Below are 21509 nucleotides of genomic sequence, written 5' to 3'. Positions count from 1 at the left end.
TATATATTCATAGGGTTTATTTCAGTCTGTGGGTTTTTTTATAGTAGAAAATACAACTAGGATTTTAAGTTCTTTGTGTGTCTTCAGATCAGTAATACTAATGCAGTATGCCAGTGAAAAAAACAACTAAATTCAGTTGAGCTGAAAAGATACCAAACAAGGCATTAATTAAATAAGTTAAATAAAATGAAACAATCTGAGGGGGAAATACAAATAATAAATAATACAAACATAAACTCAAAAGGAGTCAAACATGGCCGGTTGTATTTCAGACCTCAGTGGGTTCATCCAACAAATCATGAAAAATTAGGTTTAAATTTTTGTTCATGACAGTGCAGATTTCTGACATTGTGTGATTTAAGCTGTAATAATGTGATTATTTTCTAACAAAAAACAGTGAAACTTAAGTTAGACTTGTGTTTGTAAATGAACCGCCCCATGTTGTGTAGCTTTCTGGATTTTATACTTATTGGGCTACATATTTATTTGTTATACAGGCTATGCAGTACATAACATCAAAACTCACATGTTTTATGTAACTAAAGTGTGTAATCATGTGGGCTACAGACAATAATTAAGTTATAGACTATATATAGTCTATAACTTCATTATTGTCTGTAGCATGGGATGTATATGAAAAACGTGTATACTTACTGCATTTGAATCATTTTAACCATATGTAACCACCTGCATATGTGTTTGGGGGGAAAAAAGGCTTTGATTTTGCCACCCAATTCGATTTCTTTGCCACCCTAAGAAAACATCTCTAGATCCACCCCTGGAAGCGAGTGAATAAAGTCACCCAGTCACTAGCTGTGCCATTACCCAGCATACATCACTCCCTCCATAAATGCAATAAACCATACAAAAGTAATAGCCTATAATTAATGTATCTGCTGTTTCTCAGGTAGTTGTTTACATTATATAATTTATTGTGTTCAGTATACGTCACTACAATGCGATTTCGAAAATGTATAAATATACGGACAACAGGCTCTTCCGTGGCAATCTCTTGTTGTCAATAAACAACGTTTAGGGAGCTCGATAGGTGAAGCAGAGGAAGCCTGACCATGCGTCACACATTTGACGAGTTGGGAGAGAGAACGTGTTGGACGAAGAGGCAGCTGTGCAGCTCAATACCATTTTCTTCTGTCTGTGATAAGATTGCTTTCAGAGCCCAAGCAAGGGGGAGGGTGCATCCAACCTCCTCGGCTGTAATTGGTCCAGCCCAGAATCGAACATGACGAATTGGCCAATCCACCGCCTTTCATTGTTTATACCGTTACAAAAGATCCCCCTTCCAAAAATCAAAAAACAAAAACACATCTGCCTATAAAAACAAAAATCACCATCGGCCCAGTGGAGACTGAATTTTTTGTCATTTGTCAGAGATGAACTTGCACACTTGCTTTATTTCTCTGGGATAGCCTACTGTACTCTGAGATGAAATGCCGGTTTGGCAGCATCTAGCGAGACGTCAAATGCTTTCAGTGGGAAGTAAACATCCAGACTGCCAACATGTGTTGCACACAACAGCCGCTCTATCATGTGACGCACACTGCTTCGACTTGCTAAGGTCATGAGCCGGGTTACGCCATGTCGCAAGTTTTGTGAGGTGCTTTTGTGATACTTAATGGATTGGATTACATTTTATTTCTCCCCCGATATCCGATCCAATAATTTAGTTCAGGATCGGACTGATACATATCGGTATTGGTCCATCTCTAATATTAAGTATGATATTAATTATTATTAAATGTATGTTTGTGTGTAAAGTTACACATAATTATATATATTAAGTTGTCAGCAAATGGGTTGCAAATCCTGTTACTGCATTAAATATGACTGAAATGAAAAGACTAAAATTAATCAAACCCAGATAACAATACCTTTTGTTTGATCCTGATTATTTGATCATTTGTATTAACCACACTGATGGTGTAAACAGTAAGCAGTGGACTGATAGCTTCCACAGATAGAGAAAAACTCTGGGTGGATCTGGATCTGGTCCATACAGGTGTAGAAACACGTGTTGGTTATGGGCTACAGTCTAAATCTAATGTTTTTAATCTCTCATGGCTGTTTGTCCTATAGCAACAACTACAAGATTATGCATTTGTATTGTGAGAGGTAAGAAGTCAGTTACTGCAATCTACTAAAATCTAGGTGATGTCATTTAAGTCAGTGAGGGTTTATTTATTAAATATTACGTGCACACTGGGACTGGGCCAAAAAATACACAGAGATGCACCACCTTAAATTTACAGTGGGTTATTTTTTTTTTTTTTACCACTGTGTGCAGCTATTGTGTGAGTTCATGACAGTACTTTGACATTTCACAGGATGTTTCCTACCAAAAAATGGTTTCTTTCTTATCGCAGGACTTTTATTTGTTCTTTTCTTGCCAAACAGCTCATTTAAGTGAGAGTCTGATTTGAATGTCGTCTGTGCTCGAGGCTGGAAGAGAGGTAACAGTCAATAAAACTGACATGTTGTGAAATGTTTCACCAGTAGGTGTCAGTAGACTGCAGTCAACTGGGATCTGTTTTCTTACCCCTCCGAATTCAACCATATAGTCCTATCATGTTTCTATTGGGCACCAGATCCAGATGCATGCGGAGGTTTTTCCACATCCGTGGAAGGCTTGTGTTTTTTAAACTGTCTTAGAAGTGGATGTGACTTTGCTGGACTCTGACACTCAGTGAATGAACTCATATAATGTGAAAAAATAATGAAACTTTGTCAGAGATAAAGTGGGATTTTATTATGACACATAAGCCTTACATTCAACCTGGGTTACAATAACATGTTTTTCATATATCTTTTAGCATGTGAACTATAAGCTGAAAAAAGTTTGAGATAAAAAAAAGAACAGTTTAAGCTCTTTATCAGTGACGTACAACAATGCATTTTTAAATCTGTTATATCTGTGACAGTTTATGTTCCTACAGATGTGGTAATCTCAAGTCGACCCTAAGATTTAACCCTTTAGAGCCGGTCGGAGCGGGCACGCTCTGTTTTGCGTAACTATTTTTAAATCCCGGTAGCACTGCAACCACGTAAGCTAGTGCAATAATTTTTGTTGCATATGAAACCGGAGGAGTTGTACTTACAACTTATCCCATCAGCTTGTCCTCGGTCACGGTTTCCTTCCACATATAGCTTTGCAAAAACTGAATAAAAAGCACTTGCAGCAACAAAAACATAATATTCCAGAAACACGCTTTGCCGATCCGATCAGCTGTTCATAACACTTCCAAAGTTGGAATAGACGTCAGCGCGAACTTTTGCATGTCCACCATTACTTGCTCGAAACCGGAAGTGATGTCATTTTCGCGGAAATGTAGTTTTTTTTTTACCATCAGGGCCTCAGGGCCTATACTGGTGTTTTTAAAAGTTATCTTTGAGTTTATGACTTTCTGTGTCGTTTCTGGGATGCTTAGGACTCATATTGCACTGCTGGAAATCGTTTATTTTGATGCATATGCTGCTTTTTTGCAAATTTGCAGTATAATATTTATTTTTGTTTTTCCTGCAGTGTATAAAAATTGGTGTATTTCAAAAATAAAACTATGAAGACACTCAAAATAAATTTCCTGTGGTGGGAAACTATTTTGTGCAACTTTTTTGTATTTACAGTTTTGCGAGATAAGCTTCTTAAACTTCTCTAACTACAAATATATATTAAAAAAGCAAAAACGATTTTCAATTTTTTTGTAGTTTATTGCACTTTTTTGCAATTTATGTAATTACTATGCACTTAATGCAGACATATTATTAAAATCTGGGCTATAATTGTTGTATTGATGTATAGCAACTTGAAATGCTCCCAAAAATGGCTCCACAACATGTAAAAATATAATATAAGCTCTGGCGGACTTGGGCTACATCCACACGTACACGGGTTTTTTTTTGAAAACTGAGATTTTCTGTTTTTGTTTTAAAAAATAATCCCGTCCACATGTAAAGGCAGAAATGAAGGAAAACGCTGCTAGGAACATGCCAAAGCATTTTTAAAAATCTCCGTTTTCAGTGACTAAAAACGCGGTTCTATGGTAGGTCTTAAAGGGTTAAGAGTTAGTTTTTTCTCTTCTGCTTATTTAAGGTTTTTTTTTTGTAGTGCTTTCATGATTGCCCTGGTTAACCTGTGGTTAACATCACAGTGGTATAAACTGTGAGTAATGCCTTAAGTTAAAGTCTGCAAACATACAGACGCACGAAAATATTCAAGAGAACTTTGTGAGACCTCAGGCATCCAGTTTTACTCTGAGACAACGTTCATGCCTTCATGTCTGAGCAGGAACATTGGGATTTGACCTTTTACTGTCATTGATAAAAAGTTATATATTAAACACAATTGTAGTACAAAGCATAACTGCAACATGCGTATAAAATACTTCCCAGCACTAAACATGTATAAGTTTCTCTGGAGTTTTCAGTCAGCTGTCTTCTCTCAACCTTCCTGTTTCCACTACAGCTGCTCTTTTTTAGATTGTAGAAATCACATTCAGGCCTTTTACATTTGAAAACTTCTGATTTCAACATAAACCTCAACCTTACAGAGAGAGAAAAAAGGAAACAAAAAACCTGAGCATCAAAAATATTTATGGTCATGGATCTGGAACAATGTTACATGATTTATTACTCAGTGTAAAAATCCACAAAGTACTTACTCACTTAATAATAGAAAAATAGTCCCTGTTTTCATGAGTTCACTCCAGCCAAGATAATGAAACAAACCAAATTGTCAGTGTGGGCAAGATGTAAATGTTCTATTGTCAAGTTATTGAATAAGAAAAGGAGCCGCACAAGGCAATAAAATTTTAAAATTTTTAAATATGTATCTCTTGCTTTATATTACTTTCTGTATACCTGCCCACATCGATGCATCGTTTTCAATCAAATAGCTGTTTTATTACTTGAAATAAAAAAAAACTGAACACGTAAAAACCCTTTAAATTATAACTAGAAGAAAGCTGAAAGCTACAAACACAAAAGTGGACAAACATGTTAACACAGGAGAAAATACAAGTCAAAAACTAAGATCACAACAGTAACTATGGTAACACCAGCACAAGCTTTACCCATCACCTGCTCTGCTTACTACAGTTAGGTCTCTGTGACTCTGTCTGCTCCTACAAAGTGGCAGTCAAGTTAAAATGACAGATACGAGGACATCCAGCATGATTGAAACTGCACTCCATTGAAAGCGATGAACCAAATTTCTATCAGATAAGGTTTGGGACTGTTATGGTCTCATTCATGGCTGTTACAGTTATTAAACAGCAGAAGTAGAAACAGGACATAAACAGTACAATGTTTTGTTGTCCCCCCTGACCTCCTCAAGCAGATCTCTGGCTCTCCTCACTTTCTACTCCATCATCTGTGTAAGTCAGCAGAGGTTGCTGTCAGATGAAACAGAACTATGGATCCTAACAAACTGCACACAGACAAAGCCTGTGCAGTGACGTCCACAGAAGAACAGAGTCTAAAGTGTTGAAAGAGAAAAACAAAACAAGAGACTAGAGCCTGTCAGGAAAACTAGTAAGTGGACCTCTGATTAAAGACTTTCTACCAAACTACAACTGCAGCTGAACAAATGAGCTGTTGGTGGAACTTTACACTCTGAAATATTGAAAGATTCAAAGGATGAGACAGCTCAGCACAGCATGTTATTAACTTCACACATGAAGTGGTTCAGTCCAGTCAGTCTTCAGTTTTGCAGTCACCGTCCACATCCTGCTTCTTTGACTGGTCGTCACGGTAACTCTGGACTTTCCTCCAACGAATCCTCAAGTCTGTCAGTCCTTCTGACAGCATGAGGCCTGACAGCTGGACAAAATGTGCAGATGATGAAAAACATGAAGCATAGTTTGAACTTGTGTCAAGTTTGTGTTGGTGACTGAACTGCTGACCTGCTGTGAAACCTGCTGCTGGATCTCTGTGCTGTGCATGTCTGCCTCTGACTGAAGCTTCATTTTCACCACTGTTTGCTTTGTCACTGCTAAAAATGAACCACATATAACAACACAAACATTAGTGTTTTACATGATGACAGGATCTTACAGTGTTTGCATTCTGGACCTCACCTGTGAAACAGAAAAAACAGGCTCTGATACCACAGTTGCCATCACCCAATTCCCCTGACATTAAATAAAATCCTCCACAGTATTCAACTGAACCGTAGTTATCAGGCTGACCAGACCTCCAGTTAGTGAATGTGGAGGTTGTGTTGTCAGACCAGGAGGCCCAGGGATCCCTGTAGAGACCAATCCACACATACTGAACCCCTGATCCATTCAAAGTGAGCGTGATGTTGGATTTCTCCTCTTTGCTTCTTATACTGGTCAGGTCTGTGTGGTATGTCCTGCAGTACGACTGAGCCGCTGACCAGGAGCGGCTCTCCTTCACTAAGATGTAACTTGTGTTTTTGGCTGTAAAAGATTAAAAGAAACAAAGAATTAAAAAAAAAACATGTTATGAATATCATGAAATTTTAGGGTAACTATGGTAACAAATCTTTTTTCCTACCATTGTAACACAGGAAAGGGTAAGAAGCTCCACAGGGTCTATCATCCATCTGTGTTTGTCCCTGAAGAGCCACACAGTATTCATTTGCATATACACAGTCTGGTTGGCCATTAGCCCAGATCAAAAATTCATGTGTACTGCCAACATAAAAAAGTTTTCCCTCCATGGACCACTTCCAGCTGTAACGATCATTATAGAGGCCTATCCAAGCCCCAGCATTGATCCTTGGTGAAATTGAGAGAAGCAGTTGGTTGATGTTGCTGTTGTAGATGGTGACCAAGTCAGTGAAGTGTTCTCTGCAGTAACTCTGAGCTTCAGTCCAGGTCATCAGCTGGTTCACAAAGTGGTATTCTCTGGAGTGGGGAGGAAGAGTGGAAAGTCCTCCTGAGAAACATAAAAAGTTTTTATTGTGGAAACTGGGCTGTTAGACAAACCACTGAAAAAGACTGAAAAGACAATATAAATAGTCATACTTAATGGAGGTTTATCAGAGGCAGAAAGTAAAAAGCAAAAATAATTTGTTATAGTTATATTACCTAGATTATTGAGATATTTTACTTTCTTATCTTACATTTTTACAGAGATTTCTGTCCTTTTAGTTTATATAATATTTAGTTTATCACATTTCTCCGTTTAACACATTTGATTGAAGTTTGTTTTTCATGTCACTGCATAAAAGAAGGTCCTGCTGGTGAATGAGCTATATTTTTATATTTTTTATATTTTAATTCTATTTCTTTTTCTCTTCTCTGTACTCAAAATGCAACAATTATGTTTAGTGCAACCATTACAACATTTTTGGAACATCACTTTTTTTGTTTATCAAAGAAAAAAATATATATATATATAGTTTTTAATTGGTGATGTACAGAAATTCAAAGATCTAGACATTAATGCTCAAAAAACATCTCACACAACATATCAATATTAACGCAAACGATTGCCTCAGTTGTTGAGTACTAGTAAATTTAACAGCTTAACCCTCTGGGGTCCAGGGTATAACTGGCTACTTTTTGACTACTTTTGATTTTACCTCTATATTTCACCTTTAAAATATGTTTTTTTGGCCGTGTTTGGTATCAGTATTTTCAGCACAACCTCAAATATCTGAAATTTGAGTTATTTTTTCATTTTGTCATACTATATGAGCATAGTTGATCTAAATTCAGACAAAGAATTCAAAATCCGAGTAGAAAAAAGTTATATTTTTTACTGTAAAACCAACAAACTTGTTTAATGAATTATTTTCATACCGTATTTTCACAACCATAAGGCGCACTTAAAAGTCTTAGATTTTCTTCAAAAAGTAGTGCGCCCTGTGTGTTGTAATGAGGACGTAGTAGAGAACACAATGAGAACGCTAAAGGGAGAAGCGTTTCGACGGTCACCATTGGGCTAAAAGCAGTTTCACTTTCACTTTTTATGAAACGGTGCCATTTTTCCATCCGGACCAGGACTACGGTAGCGCAGCAACTTCCAGCGGATTATAAGGAAAAGCTGGCCATCTTCCGCTCCTACTGCAGCAAACACATCGGCGACAAACACATCCAGCGATGGATGACCGATGGAGACCACAGTTTCACCAAGAGTGGAAGGCAGCGCCGGGCGAGTTACGCCACAATTTGCCAATGGATTGTAGATGCTTGGGCTAACATGGCTGCTGGCACTGTTGTTCGAGCTTTCGCAAAAGCCGGCATCATTTCCGAGGAGCCGCACGGCACGGAAAGTGACTCTGACAGTGAAGAAAGTGAACCTGGCATGTTTGATGGAGATTTAGCGCAGCTGTTCAATTCAGACACAGAGGATGAGGACTTCGATGGGTTTGATTGATGATAAAAATGTGAGTACCAAACTTTGTTTTATTCCTGCTTTATTTTTAAATACGCACACTTGTATGCTTGTGTGTTGTTGATGATGACGATTACTGGTAATAAAAATGTGAGTAAGGTACCGAACTCAGGTTTGCTCCCGCTTTATTTTTAAATACTCATACGGTACTTGTATGCGCCCTATGATCCAGTGCGCCTTATGTGTGTGTTAAATACAGTAATGGCACACATAACTGAGACTGCGCCTTTTAGCACAGTGCGTCTTATGGTCGTGAAAATACGGTAACTTGAAATACAAATAGAAATTGTACATTTCTAAAAATTATGCACAAGTTTTGCAAACACCAAAGTTGTTTGGTACTATTGACCTACAAATGCAGCCAAGGCCTCAGTTTTTTATATAACCATTTAAATCTATTTCCAGAACAATCAGCTGGGCTGCATCAAATAAGAAGGCACACAAATTATTTGTGCCAGTCCAAAAAAATAGTTTGTGTTCAGTATAAGACAGGAGAACAGCACAGCCGTAAACCCTGCAGGTCTGACAGCAGGAGGAGCATCAGTCCAGTTTTCCATGTGGGAACAGCGTTTACACTGGAATCTGCCTTTGACGGCTTTTTTAGAGCAACTGTGACATTCAGCAGTCTAACTGACACACAACACACAACAATAACTACACAACACATTAACTACAGCCTCCAAACACGCTAAACGTCACTAATGTCTCACATGTGAAAACTCGCTCTCTCTCTGTCTTTTGCTCGCCCGCTTTCCGTCGCCGGTGTCACTCCTAAAAACTTCCCCTTCTCCCTAAACAACCAAGTGCCACATGTTGCCTTATCATTTTTTGATTGGCTGACATAGTAAACTCTAACACCAATGGGGAAGGGGTGTTTTTTCTTTTTCTTTTTTCACTCACAAGCAGAGAGTGTTTGCTAGCGCTGTCTGTAGAAAACGCAGTTTTTACCCTTCTTCCCGCTGTAAACACCACTGTTTTGTTCAGAAAAAAACATTGCGTGTATTTTTTATCATTTTATTATCATATAATTCAAAAAATGGTATATAGTTTGAAGTCCGCACTTTCAACCCAAGTTGAAATGGAGACTCTGACGCGCTGCATCTTGATTTTGATACGCGGGCGCGTCCGCCGACCCCATTATATTTAACCTTAAAACTGCAAGGCGGCAGACAACGCTGCCAAAATGCTGATGGTAAATAAAAAGAGCCCTTTTCCGCAGTGCTGTGATCCCAGCCACTATCCGTGAGTTGGAGGCCCACAGATAATCAGTGGGGTCATGGAGGGTTATCACATTGGTGCTCATTGTGAAAAGTTTGGTGGACAGTGGATCCAGCGAAGCCACCACAAGATGTATTTTGTGTCATCAGCTGAAATGCCACGAAGAGCAAACTGAGCATTGATGTCCCCAAACCACGAAGGAGGGTCATGAAGCCAACAATCTTGGAGCTTAACCACCACAGCAAAAATTACAACATACGTGAAGACAGAAAACTAAACAGCAGTGGTGTTTGTAGGGTTACTGAAGTTGGGCTAGTTGGTATATAATGTTGTGCTTTTTTTAGGGTCTTGTTCAGATTAAAGAGAACAAGATAAAAGGCATTAAAACATGTTAAAAACACAACAGCCTTTGTTAGATTTGTATTGTTGATTGTCATTTATGCTTAGAAATATTTACTTATATATGCTTAGAGTTTTGTAATTAGTTGTAGATTGGTAGAGGTTTTGATCCTTGATAGTCTGCAAACTTTGTGTGTATTAGACAGCACTTTGGGAGCATGAGAGGTCATACCGTGTCTTATTGTTTTATGGTAGGATTAACGTAGTTGCGTCTGTTCTAGTCTAAGTGCTCTTTGTTTAGATGAACTGCAGGACTTCCTCACCGTGTTATCTAGGATGAACCATCTAGGGGGAGGGGGAGGCTACCCTCTTCCTGACCAAGGATGTTTGAACCTTTGATCAGCAGTCCACACACACACACACACACACACACACACACACACACACACACACACACACACACACACACACACACACACAGGCAAGGTACTCTTTGTGTATGTAGACGTTATATGTTAATGAACCTATGCATATTCATGTAACCTCAATAAAAGGACAGTGTATGGGAGGACGGACGAGAGCTACTGGGGTCAAGCGAAGGGACGGCGCTCTGTCCAGTCTCTCCCGTGCACGAGTACCATGAAGAAGTTTGCCTACTTGCGTCTTGCTTGCAGTGTAATTATATTGTCTTAACGTTCCAGCGAATAGGTTCAAGCTACAAACCTAACATTAATTGGTCCTTCGATGCCGGATCCCTGGGATCGCATTCACCGAGGGGGGGGAGGCACGCTGAAAGACTGACGTCAGCCAGGAAGTTCCTGTGGATTCGCTGTCTGTCTTTCTCCTCGATGAATGGCGATCGGCGGGATTCAGGCTGATATTACACGCTAAGCAACGCCAAGTAAGTTTAAAGAGGCCGACTCTATAACCGTGTCGTTGTGCAGTCTCCGCCATTTTGTGAGGCGTTGAGAAGTTCGCTGCTTTGTGGAGCGATAACTGGGTTAGTGTCCCGAAAAAGAAGTTTTGGTTAAATCGCCCAAGGGTCCCAAGCGTCCGGTGAGTGTCCGGTTTTGAAATCGCCCTGGGTGTGTGTCCCGAGCGTCCCTTCATTGGGTTTTGTCGCGCGAGTGGGTGAGCGTCCCACAACTGGGTCAGGGTCCCGAGCGGTCCGGTGTGAGTCCAGAGTAGGCCTATTTTGTGTTGTTGTCATTGTTGTCGTCGTCGTCGTTTTTGTTGTTGTTGTGTGAGTGTGTGCGGAGCAGAACACGTGGTCTGTAACACCGACTGTTGTTGTTATCATGGGTTTCTAAGCAACCAAGAGTGAGTTAGAGGGAGAAAGACGTTTGTGCTGGACTTTGCTCCTGGCAGCACAAAGTATTTATGTATAAAAGAGAGAGAGCGAAGGCTCCACAGCTGCGTGGGTGCACGCGAATGCGGTCGCGCGGGTTTCACGCGGACCTGAGCCGTGCGGTTAATCGCAGGCTTATAAATGGAAGAGATTCAAATGTTAGAAGTTTTCAGAAAACACACCAGCCTTGAAGAGTGTGTGGAAAAGGCCAGCCCACATCAGCAGCTGTGCTCTGGTGGGTGGCTTTCCCCCCACCCCTTCCTGACACAAAATGTTAACAGCCTGTGTGCCAAACCATTGAGGTGGATAGTTGTTAAAAGTAACCTACATTAAACTTGTGGTTGCTTAAATTCAGTACAATGACATGTGAGGAGAAGTGATATAGGTAAATATTTAAACTAATGAAGTGCATGGAGGCACTTGACCTGTGTGAAAGACGGTCGTCTTATTATGAACCATTGTTGAGATATAGAGCACATCTGTGAAAACAACTAATATGCTCAACCCTGTATGAAACATCTAAAAATACATGATGGAGAAGCTGTGTTGAATATGTAAGTGTAAGACTTTGCCACTGTGGGCAGAGCATGCAACTACAGTGTGATGTCGCGTTGCAGTTTTGTTTTTGTTTTTTGAGCTGATGAGCAAGCTACACATTATCAGATCAAGAGCTGTCTGAGAACTACTCAAAGAGAGGGAAACAGAGAGTGTGCAGCGTTTCCATGAGCAGTTTTTCTGCACCTTGACTCGTGTGTGTAGCATCAGCATCATGTTTTTGTTTATTTGTTTTGTTGGATTAAAAATAATTAAATAAACTGGTGATCATGCTTATGGATCACCATGGCACATATCTCCAGCCATATGGTTTATTTATGCAGATGAAAAAGTGAGTGTGAATGTGTCTGACATCACAGTGTTTTTGTGCGCTGTGTAAAAGTAATTGCCTTTGATTGTGAGTGAGAGCGGTGATTTTGCAGACCACCAGCTATTGTAACGAAAAAAAAAAGAAAAAAAAGAGTGAAAAAGAAAAATCATAGGAAAAAGGTTTTGTGTTGATCAGCCAAAAACAACTACAATTTCATTTTCTGCTTTTAAGAAAAGACTGTTCACAAAAACACACAGAGAGAGAGAGATGTGTGTTGATTAAGCAGTGATGATAATAATGAAATGTCTTAGTTTGTCACTTTCAGGTGAAAAGCAGACCTGAATCAATTTTCCACATGCAGCAGTCGGAAGAAAGTTATAGTTTAACATCATTGGAAACATGCAGGCCAAGTTTCTGGCTGACTTATTTACAGCGCCATGTGTCTCTCAACCTCACAAGCAAGCAAGCTCTCACCCCTCCCTGAAGACAAGGAATGCAGCTCCAAAGCAATAACATGATAAAGAGACAGCAGCAAGTCCTGAGCAAAGAGTCCCAGCAAAGCAGCAGCAATGTGGACAAACAGTATCAGAGAAGAAGAGCAAACCCATCATCCTGACTGATCGGATGGATGGCACTGTGTTTACAACAGGCTGTGACTTCACTGTGCATGTGAAGAAAACGTTTGAGGAGAACTGAACAGTTGGAGTTTGACATTTGCCACCTGTGGAGTAAAATGGCAAGAAGAGACAGTGGAACACAGGACAAAGCTGAAGGAGAACTGCCGGCTGTTTGGACTGTTGAAGTGGGAGAGGACAAAAGAGTGAGAGGACAACAGAGTGAGAAGACTAGGTGAGAACACAGAGGAATGCTGTTATTTAATGTGGGAAATCAAAATTTGGGTTAGCAAACCTGGGGAAAAGAAAACTGACTGCTTAAGTTGGAAAATTGAGAAGGAGTCTGGATATATGCAAATATAAAAAACATATACATCATATACAAAATCACACACACAAGCAGAACATGCATTAACCCTACTAACACAAACACAAGAGAGCTCATGAAGATTAGACAACATCTTCAGCATGTGAGTCTGTTTATCATCTTGTCCAAGTCACTTAGTGTGATGCAAAGACCAGTGGACTCATAGCACATTAGTCAAGAAATGATTAAATAATAGCAGAGAAATGTGTAGGAAAGGCACAAACACCCATGCAATGAAAATTAGCTTGTTATCTTTCATCAGTGTTAAAATAGTGTCAATTTAGCAGACACTTGTTATTAAATACTGAATTTATCCAATGCAAAAAATTGACTCTCCAGGTTGCAGGACAACAGTTTAACTTTTGTGGGAAAAAAGATCCTGGTTTGACCAACCAGTGATCAGACAATAAATTTAGTTGTTAAAATGGTAAATTGGGAGAAGCTTCCTGCTTGATTGAGGCAGCACATGTAATTTACTGTATGAGGGAAATTGTCTTTTGTGATACTATTTTGAACATGCTTTTCTGTCGTCCTGTCAACTTAGTGGGTTAATAGCTGATATGCAAACTAGTTGATCGGTCTTAGATTAATGAAAGGTGACTGAATTCTAGCACGAGTGAATGAGATGTGTTGGAGTTTGTTGTGTGTTGAGTGGAGACTCTAAAACACTGAGTTTCCTGTTTTGATGTGCGAGTGAATCCTGTATTTAGATACACAACTCTGAATACGTCAGAACAAACTTCTTTTGTGAAGTGCATGACAGCATGTCACATGTTTTATGATGAAGGGAAAAAAGGAAAACTGAATAAAATAGATCTGTGGCCTAAATGAGTGAAGAACACAGACCTGGTGATTAAACTCATAAGTTAAAGAAGACATTAGGCTTATGTTGTGAGTGGTGCAGCTGATGGTTGGTTTGGAGTGAATCTAGCTGATGATTCTTCTCCTGTTGTGAAGTTGATGAGGAGTTTGTGTCATGACTTAGCAAGGCCTTTTTATTTTGATACTTTCACAGTGCACTGAAAGTTTGGTTTGATAATCTCTGTTATTTTTCATTTTTATTTTTTGAACAGGCACTGATTTTGTTTGTCTATTTCTTTTCTTTAAGCAGATCTGCACGTCGGGAATTAAAAGTGCTATACGACCTGTCGAGAAAGCTGTTACAAGTGAGTTTTCTCCACGTTGAAATGGGCTCAGGAGAAAGCTACTTATTGGGACAATATTAAATGAGAGTCCCTGTCCTAAAAAGGATTCAGCGATGTAATCCTATCTAAACTTCTTTTTCTTTTTGAAATGACGTCATTTTGCTGAGAGTGGAAACTAAATGCGACGATAGGTTCCACTATCAGCAAAGAAAGAAAGAATGAATGAATGAATGAATGAATGGAAATAGAATAAAAACAAACTGACTGACTGGTAAAAGCTGACAGGACTTGACCACGACTCAAGTTTAACCTCCACCTAGACAGGACAAAAGGGTGGATGATTTCATGTGTTTTTGTTACAGGAGCAGAAAGATGACAGCAACATTCGAGGTTGCATGATGATTTAATCTTTTAAATGCCATTTTCTCTGTCTGTGAATTTACTATGTGTGTGTTATTCACTACCTTGTGTTGCTTACAGAGGTAATGGTGACAAAGTATGCAATACGCCTGCGCAAGCGCTAACATTTGCATTTTCTTTTCTACAGCATTGCAGTTTTTCATGTGTTTGATCATGTGATTTATAAGAGGATTAGTTAATGTTTTTTTTACTATAGGATTTCTGGGTTTATATGTGTATGACATTCTTTCTACAGCTAGGGATGGCTAACTTTATGGTGTTTTTATGGCACCTCTGGAATGTGGATGGCCGACGCCTGCCCACCAGGATAATCAATGTGTGTTGCTAATGTTTGTTTTTTGAGACTGCATGTACAAGATTCAGCAGATGCGGACAAGTGACATGAGACAAACAAATAAGAGATGTGGTGTTATGGAATAGTTAATATGGGCTCATTTGCTGGCCACTCTTGAGCCCATAAATAATATATGAGTGGAGTGACTTTGCTTACGAGAAGTCACTGATTACATTACTGTTGACTGAGTACATGGGATGATCCATGTCTGAGGCAAATTATGGTAATAATTGTAGTTTACTGATTTGAGAAAACCTGCATATGACACTTGTCTTGCTAGTGTTGAATGCTTATTGTTCTTATGATACAATTGTTTACAGGTATGAAGTTTGATTTTACTTCCAGATTTTGCTTTCCAGGCCATGATGGTGTGTATGCAGGCTCCTGGGAGAGCCCGGTGTTAAGCATACTTAATATGCAAAACACACTAACATTTTTATTGCAGGATTGTAGGTCCAGGGTGGTGCTGCTCCAGGGGAGGAGATGCCCTGATGTTGCCTGGGATATGATCTAGCTAATCTTTTTCTTTAAGACAGGAATCCAGGTTTGGTGTGTTGGCGCATGGGTGTGTCCATGCGTCAAGAGGTGGGGTCCAAGGAGTAACATTAAGCAATGTTTACTATTATTGTTACAGTGATTTGTGTGATTAGCCGTTTTATTTACAAATATTAAACCTATGCAAGTGGTGCACCCATGTTCAGATGAGGCTTTGATGGCCTATAAGTGAAGTTCACTGAACTAAAGAATGTGGTTTGATGATTGTTGACATGCTCTCCAAATAGTTTGTCTTCCTAGCAAGGAAATACAGGTGCAGCAGTAATCTCCTGAGAAATCTTCAGAGGCCCAGTGAGAAGCGCATAGCTGACAGGACCAGGCAGTGGTTGAGGTCAAAGGTCAAGCTGGTTGGGGCCCATCATGAGATCAGACCTTGGAGCCACAGCAAGGACCATTTTAACTGCCTGCAAAATAGCGAGAGACCCTCCTGGATTTATCAGAGCCACTGCAAGAGGTCGAGGGCCCAGGAAACCCCGGCACCCTCAAGACAGCACAATAGAGAAATCTCACACTTGGTTGTTTCAGTGGTGAGGGGGGAGTGCTGATTGAGCCCCCGTAGGGTAAGCTCGCACTTCAACCTCCAGCCTCTGATCAACTCTAGGGCAACCAAGTGCGAGGCGTGACGGACCTGTGTGCGACCAGGACCCTCTTGGTTACCTTGACTACGACGCTCATCCTTATAGGACCCCAGCTGGTGCCGGAAACAGCTGAACCAGGAGGAAGGCAGAGGAGATGGACACATGACAACTCTCACCTAAGAGAGACAGATCCAGCAGGCCCAAAATCAGGACTATGCATTACGAGAAGGAATGCCTGAGAGGATCGTCCACAGGATGGGAGCTGAGGCCAGGAGAGAGACTTCAGGAGGATCAGAGATCATCTTCAGCACAGCAGACATCACACAGAGAGCTGTGCTACTGAGCTTCCAGGAGATCAAGAGGAGACTTCCCACAGCAAGATGTTAAATAAAATGAAACATTCAATATTGACGCTGAGAAAGACAATTAAGGTGTACGACGTGCTCTGCCTTAAATCTTCAGCAGCGTTGGGATATGAAAACTCGAGGGATGAGGGCTCCATCGACAGCGCAGAAGGAGTTCGAGGATGACATCATGATTCTGTGAAAAGCACAGGAACCAGAAGCTATGGTGGTGATGACAGCAATTTCCTATGAACATCATCTAATGCTGTGCCACTGTACTGTGCATACGATGACACTCTGAAGGCTGCTGGGATCATAACAGCAGTAAGATGACGGAACCCAGCACCCTTTCCACAGAGAGCTTTTCTGCAGAGCGTGGACAATTAAGGAGTCATAAATCCCCCTCACAAGACGAAGGTCTGAAGTCAGGTGATGGGGGCTGGTAAGAGGCCATAAAACTAGAGTGCTGAGAAGTCTGCAGCTTGGAAATAGCTGAGACCCATGTTGACGAACAACAAAACCAACTGGTATGTTTGAATGTCTATTCTACATACATTTGGACTCTGGTCCTATGGACAGTGATGGAAACAACTGGAAGAGACATTCATGACGCCCTGCAGAGCTTAAACCACTCTGCAGAGAGACATGTGATGTGCACACCCGGAGGAAGCACCACCAAGCTGAGATGTTTTTGAAAATGTTATCTTCTTATTTTCACTATTAAATTAACAATTTCTTTGTTTGCTCATGGGATGCAGTTTGCCATGAGATGAGATCAATGAGGAATGGGATAACTGCTGATTCATTTGTTGAACTGTGTACCTTTTCAGTAATTTAGGGTGATTTGACGTATGCTGAGTATAAAAATGTTTGCATTGAAACTGTCAGACATGAGGTATTCATACCTGGGAACTTTTCAAGCATAAAGGTCAAAAAGGGGGGAAATGTTAGATTTGTATTGTTGATTGTCATTTATGCTTAGAAATATTTACTTATATATGCTTAGAGTTTTGTAATTAGTTGTAGATTGGTAGAGGTTTTGATCCTTGATAGTCTGCAAACTTTGTGTGTATTAGACAGCACTTTGGGAGCATGAGAGGTCATACCGTGTCTTATTGTTTTATGGTAGGATTAACGTAGTTGCGTCTGTTCTAGTCTAAGTGCTCTTTGTTTAGATGAACTGCAGGACTTCCTCACCGTGTTATCTAGGATGAACCATCTAGGGGGAGGGGGAGGCTACCCTCTTCCTGACCAAGGATGTTTGACCCTTTGATCAGCAGTCCACACACACACACACACACACACACACACACACACACACACACACACACACACACACACACACAGGCAAGGTACTCTTTGTGTATGTAGACGTTATATGTTAATGAACCTATGCATATTCATGTAACCTCAATAAAAGGACAGTGTATGGGAGGACGGACGAGAGCTACTGGGGTCAAGCGAAGGGACGGCGCTCTGTCCAGTCTCTCCCGTGCACGAGTACCATGAAGAAGTTTGCCTACTTGCGTCTTGCTTGCAGTGTAATTATATTGTCTTAACGTTCCAGCGAATAGGTTCAAGCTACAAACCTAACAGCCTTAATAAACTTAGTAGTTTGGAACTGGAAGCAGGATTCACAAGATTTAATCACGTCATCGCTTAAAGATCGGATATCCCACCTGCTGTGAATATTTTAATGCGGTACACTTTTTATGATTATCTATTTTAACTGCCATAAAGAAGATGTGACAAGTGATAACATTCATATAAGATATGAAATTGTCTCATGTAAACTGTATATGGTGTTAAATAGGCCTATACTACTGTACTTTAATGTCAGTCATAAGGGTGGTACTTCAAGAGCCATATATTTTATGAGGTGGTACTCATTGTGAAAAGTTTGAGAACCGCTGCCTTCAAGTACTGACAATTAAGGAAATAAAAAAGATAATGCAATACCTAAAAGTAACATTTAGCTAACAGTTATCTTGCTATGCTAACACAGTTAGCAGAAGGAACGGAGGGACATTGGCACTGTCCTCATTTACCAACAAGCAGAAGAGTAAAACCCAACTCTGCATCTTCAACCATAACTTTTTAGTCAGGACTAAGGAAAAAACATGCGGTAAGTAGCTCTGACCAACATATGTAGCCTTAATGTTCTTCACCTTCGCTATAGACACTCACAGTTCACAAGGACTACACGGTGAGCTAGTTCAACCTACTGACATAAGAGGTATGTGAAGTTTGGTGTAGCTTTGTATTATTAGTTCTGAACCCTACTTCGTCAATGTCCAGGATAAGCATTGTATCAATTATAGAGGGAAATCAGTCAGCTAACTTAGTGAAGGTGCGTTTTTTGTAATAAATTAAAAAGAAATGCTTATGCAATGTTGAAATGAGAAAAAAAAAAGTATTTGTTAAACTTTTGCATAATGTTAGTGCAAGAACCTGCATGTCCTTATATTTAAAATCCTTACTTTCACACACCATACTGCCTTTACCTCTCTATTAAAATACACCTTCCCCTATCCTCCTCCTTTGTCCAAGCCCGGCAACTTGTAACGGTACGAAGCTTATCAACAGCACTGGTGTTGGCAAGTGTTAACTCAGGGCACTAGCAATCCAGTACGCAAATTTAATTCTTATCCACATATTTGATTTGGCAGTGATTTGATGTCAGGTGCCATCCCTGAAGCAAGTCTTCCCATTTTATCTGGGACCGGAACAAGGAATACACTGGCTTGTTGTTAATAACAGTAATAATAACAATGAGGAGGGAAAGAAGTGAAGGTCATCGTAGTTTAAGGAGCTTGGAAAGAAAAGTGTCTGGACTTCTTTAAGTTACTTGAAGACGTTTCACCTCTCATCCGAAAATCTTCTTACAGTTCTAAAGTCAAATGGGGGAGAGTCCTAGATTTAAGTCCTAAGGGAGTGTCCCCCAAGGGGGTCACAGAAAAGAAGATTAGACACCAACTGTCTGCCATCTATAATCCAGTTTTGAGATCCTTTCCCAGATGCCTTAACGCCCACTCTCATCCTTGGCCTTTTGACCTCAGGAAATTACAGCATGGGGTGGGGCTAGGTTTTGACAGCGGCTTCACCTTGGCTGATTGTGACCTACACCCGTTTTCACACCTTGGCTTGTGCCATTAGGTAGAGGATCAATAGGGGGTTCTCGACCCCCTTGGGGGACCCTCCCATATGACTTTAATTGGGGACTCTCCATCATTTGACCCTAGAACTGAAGAACCTTCTCGGATAAGATGTGAAACGTCTTCAAGCAACTCAAAGAAGTCCAGATGCTTTGCATTCCAAGCTCTTCAGACCATGTATCAGCATTAAACATTAAAAACTAGTTAGTTCAATAGCTACCATAGAAATAGCTGCAAACAGTCATTCAAAAAATCTAAATTTAATGATTTTAAAAAACCAACATAATTGAAAATTAATGCAGGTATTGTGGTATTAGGAGGTAAAGAATTTCTGCTTGCGGTTGATGTGTTAATAAATACATTTTTTTAAAATGTGCATGTAATTTGATTACCCAAATGACATCAGTCTGTCTCAATGTGTTTATAGGATATATTTGAAATGTTTAAGATATTAATATTACTGACCTGAGAGCAGCAGGATGACCAGTAAACAGGTTTCTTCCATTCTCTGCTTATGTATAACAGATATAATCATGATTATTATTGTACCATATTTATTACCAAAGATGTTTATTTAAGATTTCTTATCTGCAGTCTAAGTTTCTTAGTATATTTAATTTAATTTCTTTATTTAGGACAGTGCATGTTAATGAACATAAATGTAAAAAATTACATGAATGTAAACATACCAGATTAGAGCCAAGGGCTAATTTCCATCTGTTGTCCATAAACATAAAAAATAGACATAATTCATAAAAAATCATAATTCATTCATAATAAAAAACTCCATCACCAAACTCACACATACACACCATTCTGTTCCCAAATAAAACATTAAAACTATACAACTTGTACATGATCACATCCTTGATTTGTCCATAACCAGTTTTTAACCTGTGCCTTAAACACAGTTTATATGCATGTCCAAAAACATTATATCCAATACTTTTTAAACATGTAAAATCTGTCGTGTCTTTAAAATGGTTTAAATGATCATTTCTAAGTTTTAGAATAATGTTTAGAATATAAAATACACAATAATATAATTTTATAATTAATGATGCATAACTTACCTGACAGCTTATCTTTGCATCTGTGGACTGAAGTTGGCTCTTAAGAAGGTCTGTATTTGGTCTTTTCATATATTTTACTGTCAAATGAGGAAACCAGAAGGGAGTGACCTCTCTGTAGAAACATACATAAATGTTTGATATCTTCAAGTAGGCGTATCTGTAATTTTCAAAAAGGTAACAAGTGGACTTGCAGATATTTTCTATAAAACCTGTGGGGCAACAGGCTTTGTGAGTCAAAACAGTCATCAAATGTTTTTGCAGTGGCACCTCAGTGATTAAAGAAACACACGCAAGGTTACGCTAAAATGATTCTGCTTCACCAACATGCAAACCATTAGGAAAATCAAGCTGTTAAATATGAAAAAAAGCAAATAAGCTCAGACGTCATTCTCGGAACAGACATAGTTGTTAGGAGGAACAAGTGAGGAAGGATTATGGAGTCTGTTGGTCTTCCTTGGTCTCTTGTGTTCTGGGGGCCTCTGGATGTCTGGAGTTTTGATCTCCTCCATACCTGCTTCATGCCCTGGAGGACGGGGCTGTGGCCCCCCCACACCCTCTAGCAGATCATTACATGAAGGAACCTTTTAAAAAAACAAGCGCGTCCATGCTCACAGGTGTACACACGGGTGATCACACCCACAAACTACACCCTTTTTGGCTCCTACCTCAAAGCACACTGCGTGCTGTTGATCTTATGTGCTGCACAATAATGTTTAATATTTAGTATTTACTGTCATATTCCCATATATCATTGTGATGTTGTTTATTCTATTAC

The 21509-nt window shown here is 39.7% G+C and overlaps 1 protein-coding gene across 1 annotated transcript; it reads right to left on the bottom strand.

Moving 5' to 3' along the window:
- Nucleotides 1-5574: 5574 nt before the first annotated feature.
- Nucleotides 5575-20813, bottom strand: LOC147333771 (putative C-type lectin domain family 20 member A). Its single transcript, XM_086269842.1, has 7 exons — nucleotides 20735-20813; nucleotides 20351-20378; nucleotides 20127-20169; nucleotides 6532-6915; nucleotides 6090-6434; nucleotides 5916-6004; nucleotides 5575-5832 (listed from the first exon to the last, which is right to left on the bottom strand). Exons 3-7 carry the CDS (start codon nucleotides 20164-20166, stop codon nucleotides 5707-5709), a joined length of 984 nt encoding a protein of 327 aa, XP_086125968.1. The 5' UTR covers nucleotides 20167-20169; nucleotides 20351-20378; nucleotides 20735-20813; the 3' UTR covers nucleotides 5575-5706.
- Between the last annotated feature and the right edge of the window lie 696 nt (nucleotides 20814-21509).

This window comes from Aulonocara sp. 'chitande type north' Nkhata Bay, linkage group LG3 (assembly GCF_057382095.1).
Source record: "Aulonocara sp. 'chitande type north' Nkhata Bay isolate Kocher_YH1m ecotype deep benthic linkage group LG3, A_spYH_male_GT1.1, whole genome shotgun sequence".
Taxonomy (NCBI): Eukaryota; Metazoa; Chordata; class Actinopteri; order Cichliformes; family Cichlidae; genus Aulonocara; species Aulonocara sp. 'chitande type north' Nkhata Bay.
This window is presented reverse-complemented; position numbering and strand designations above follow the sequence as displayed.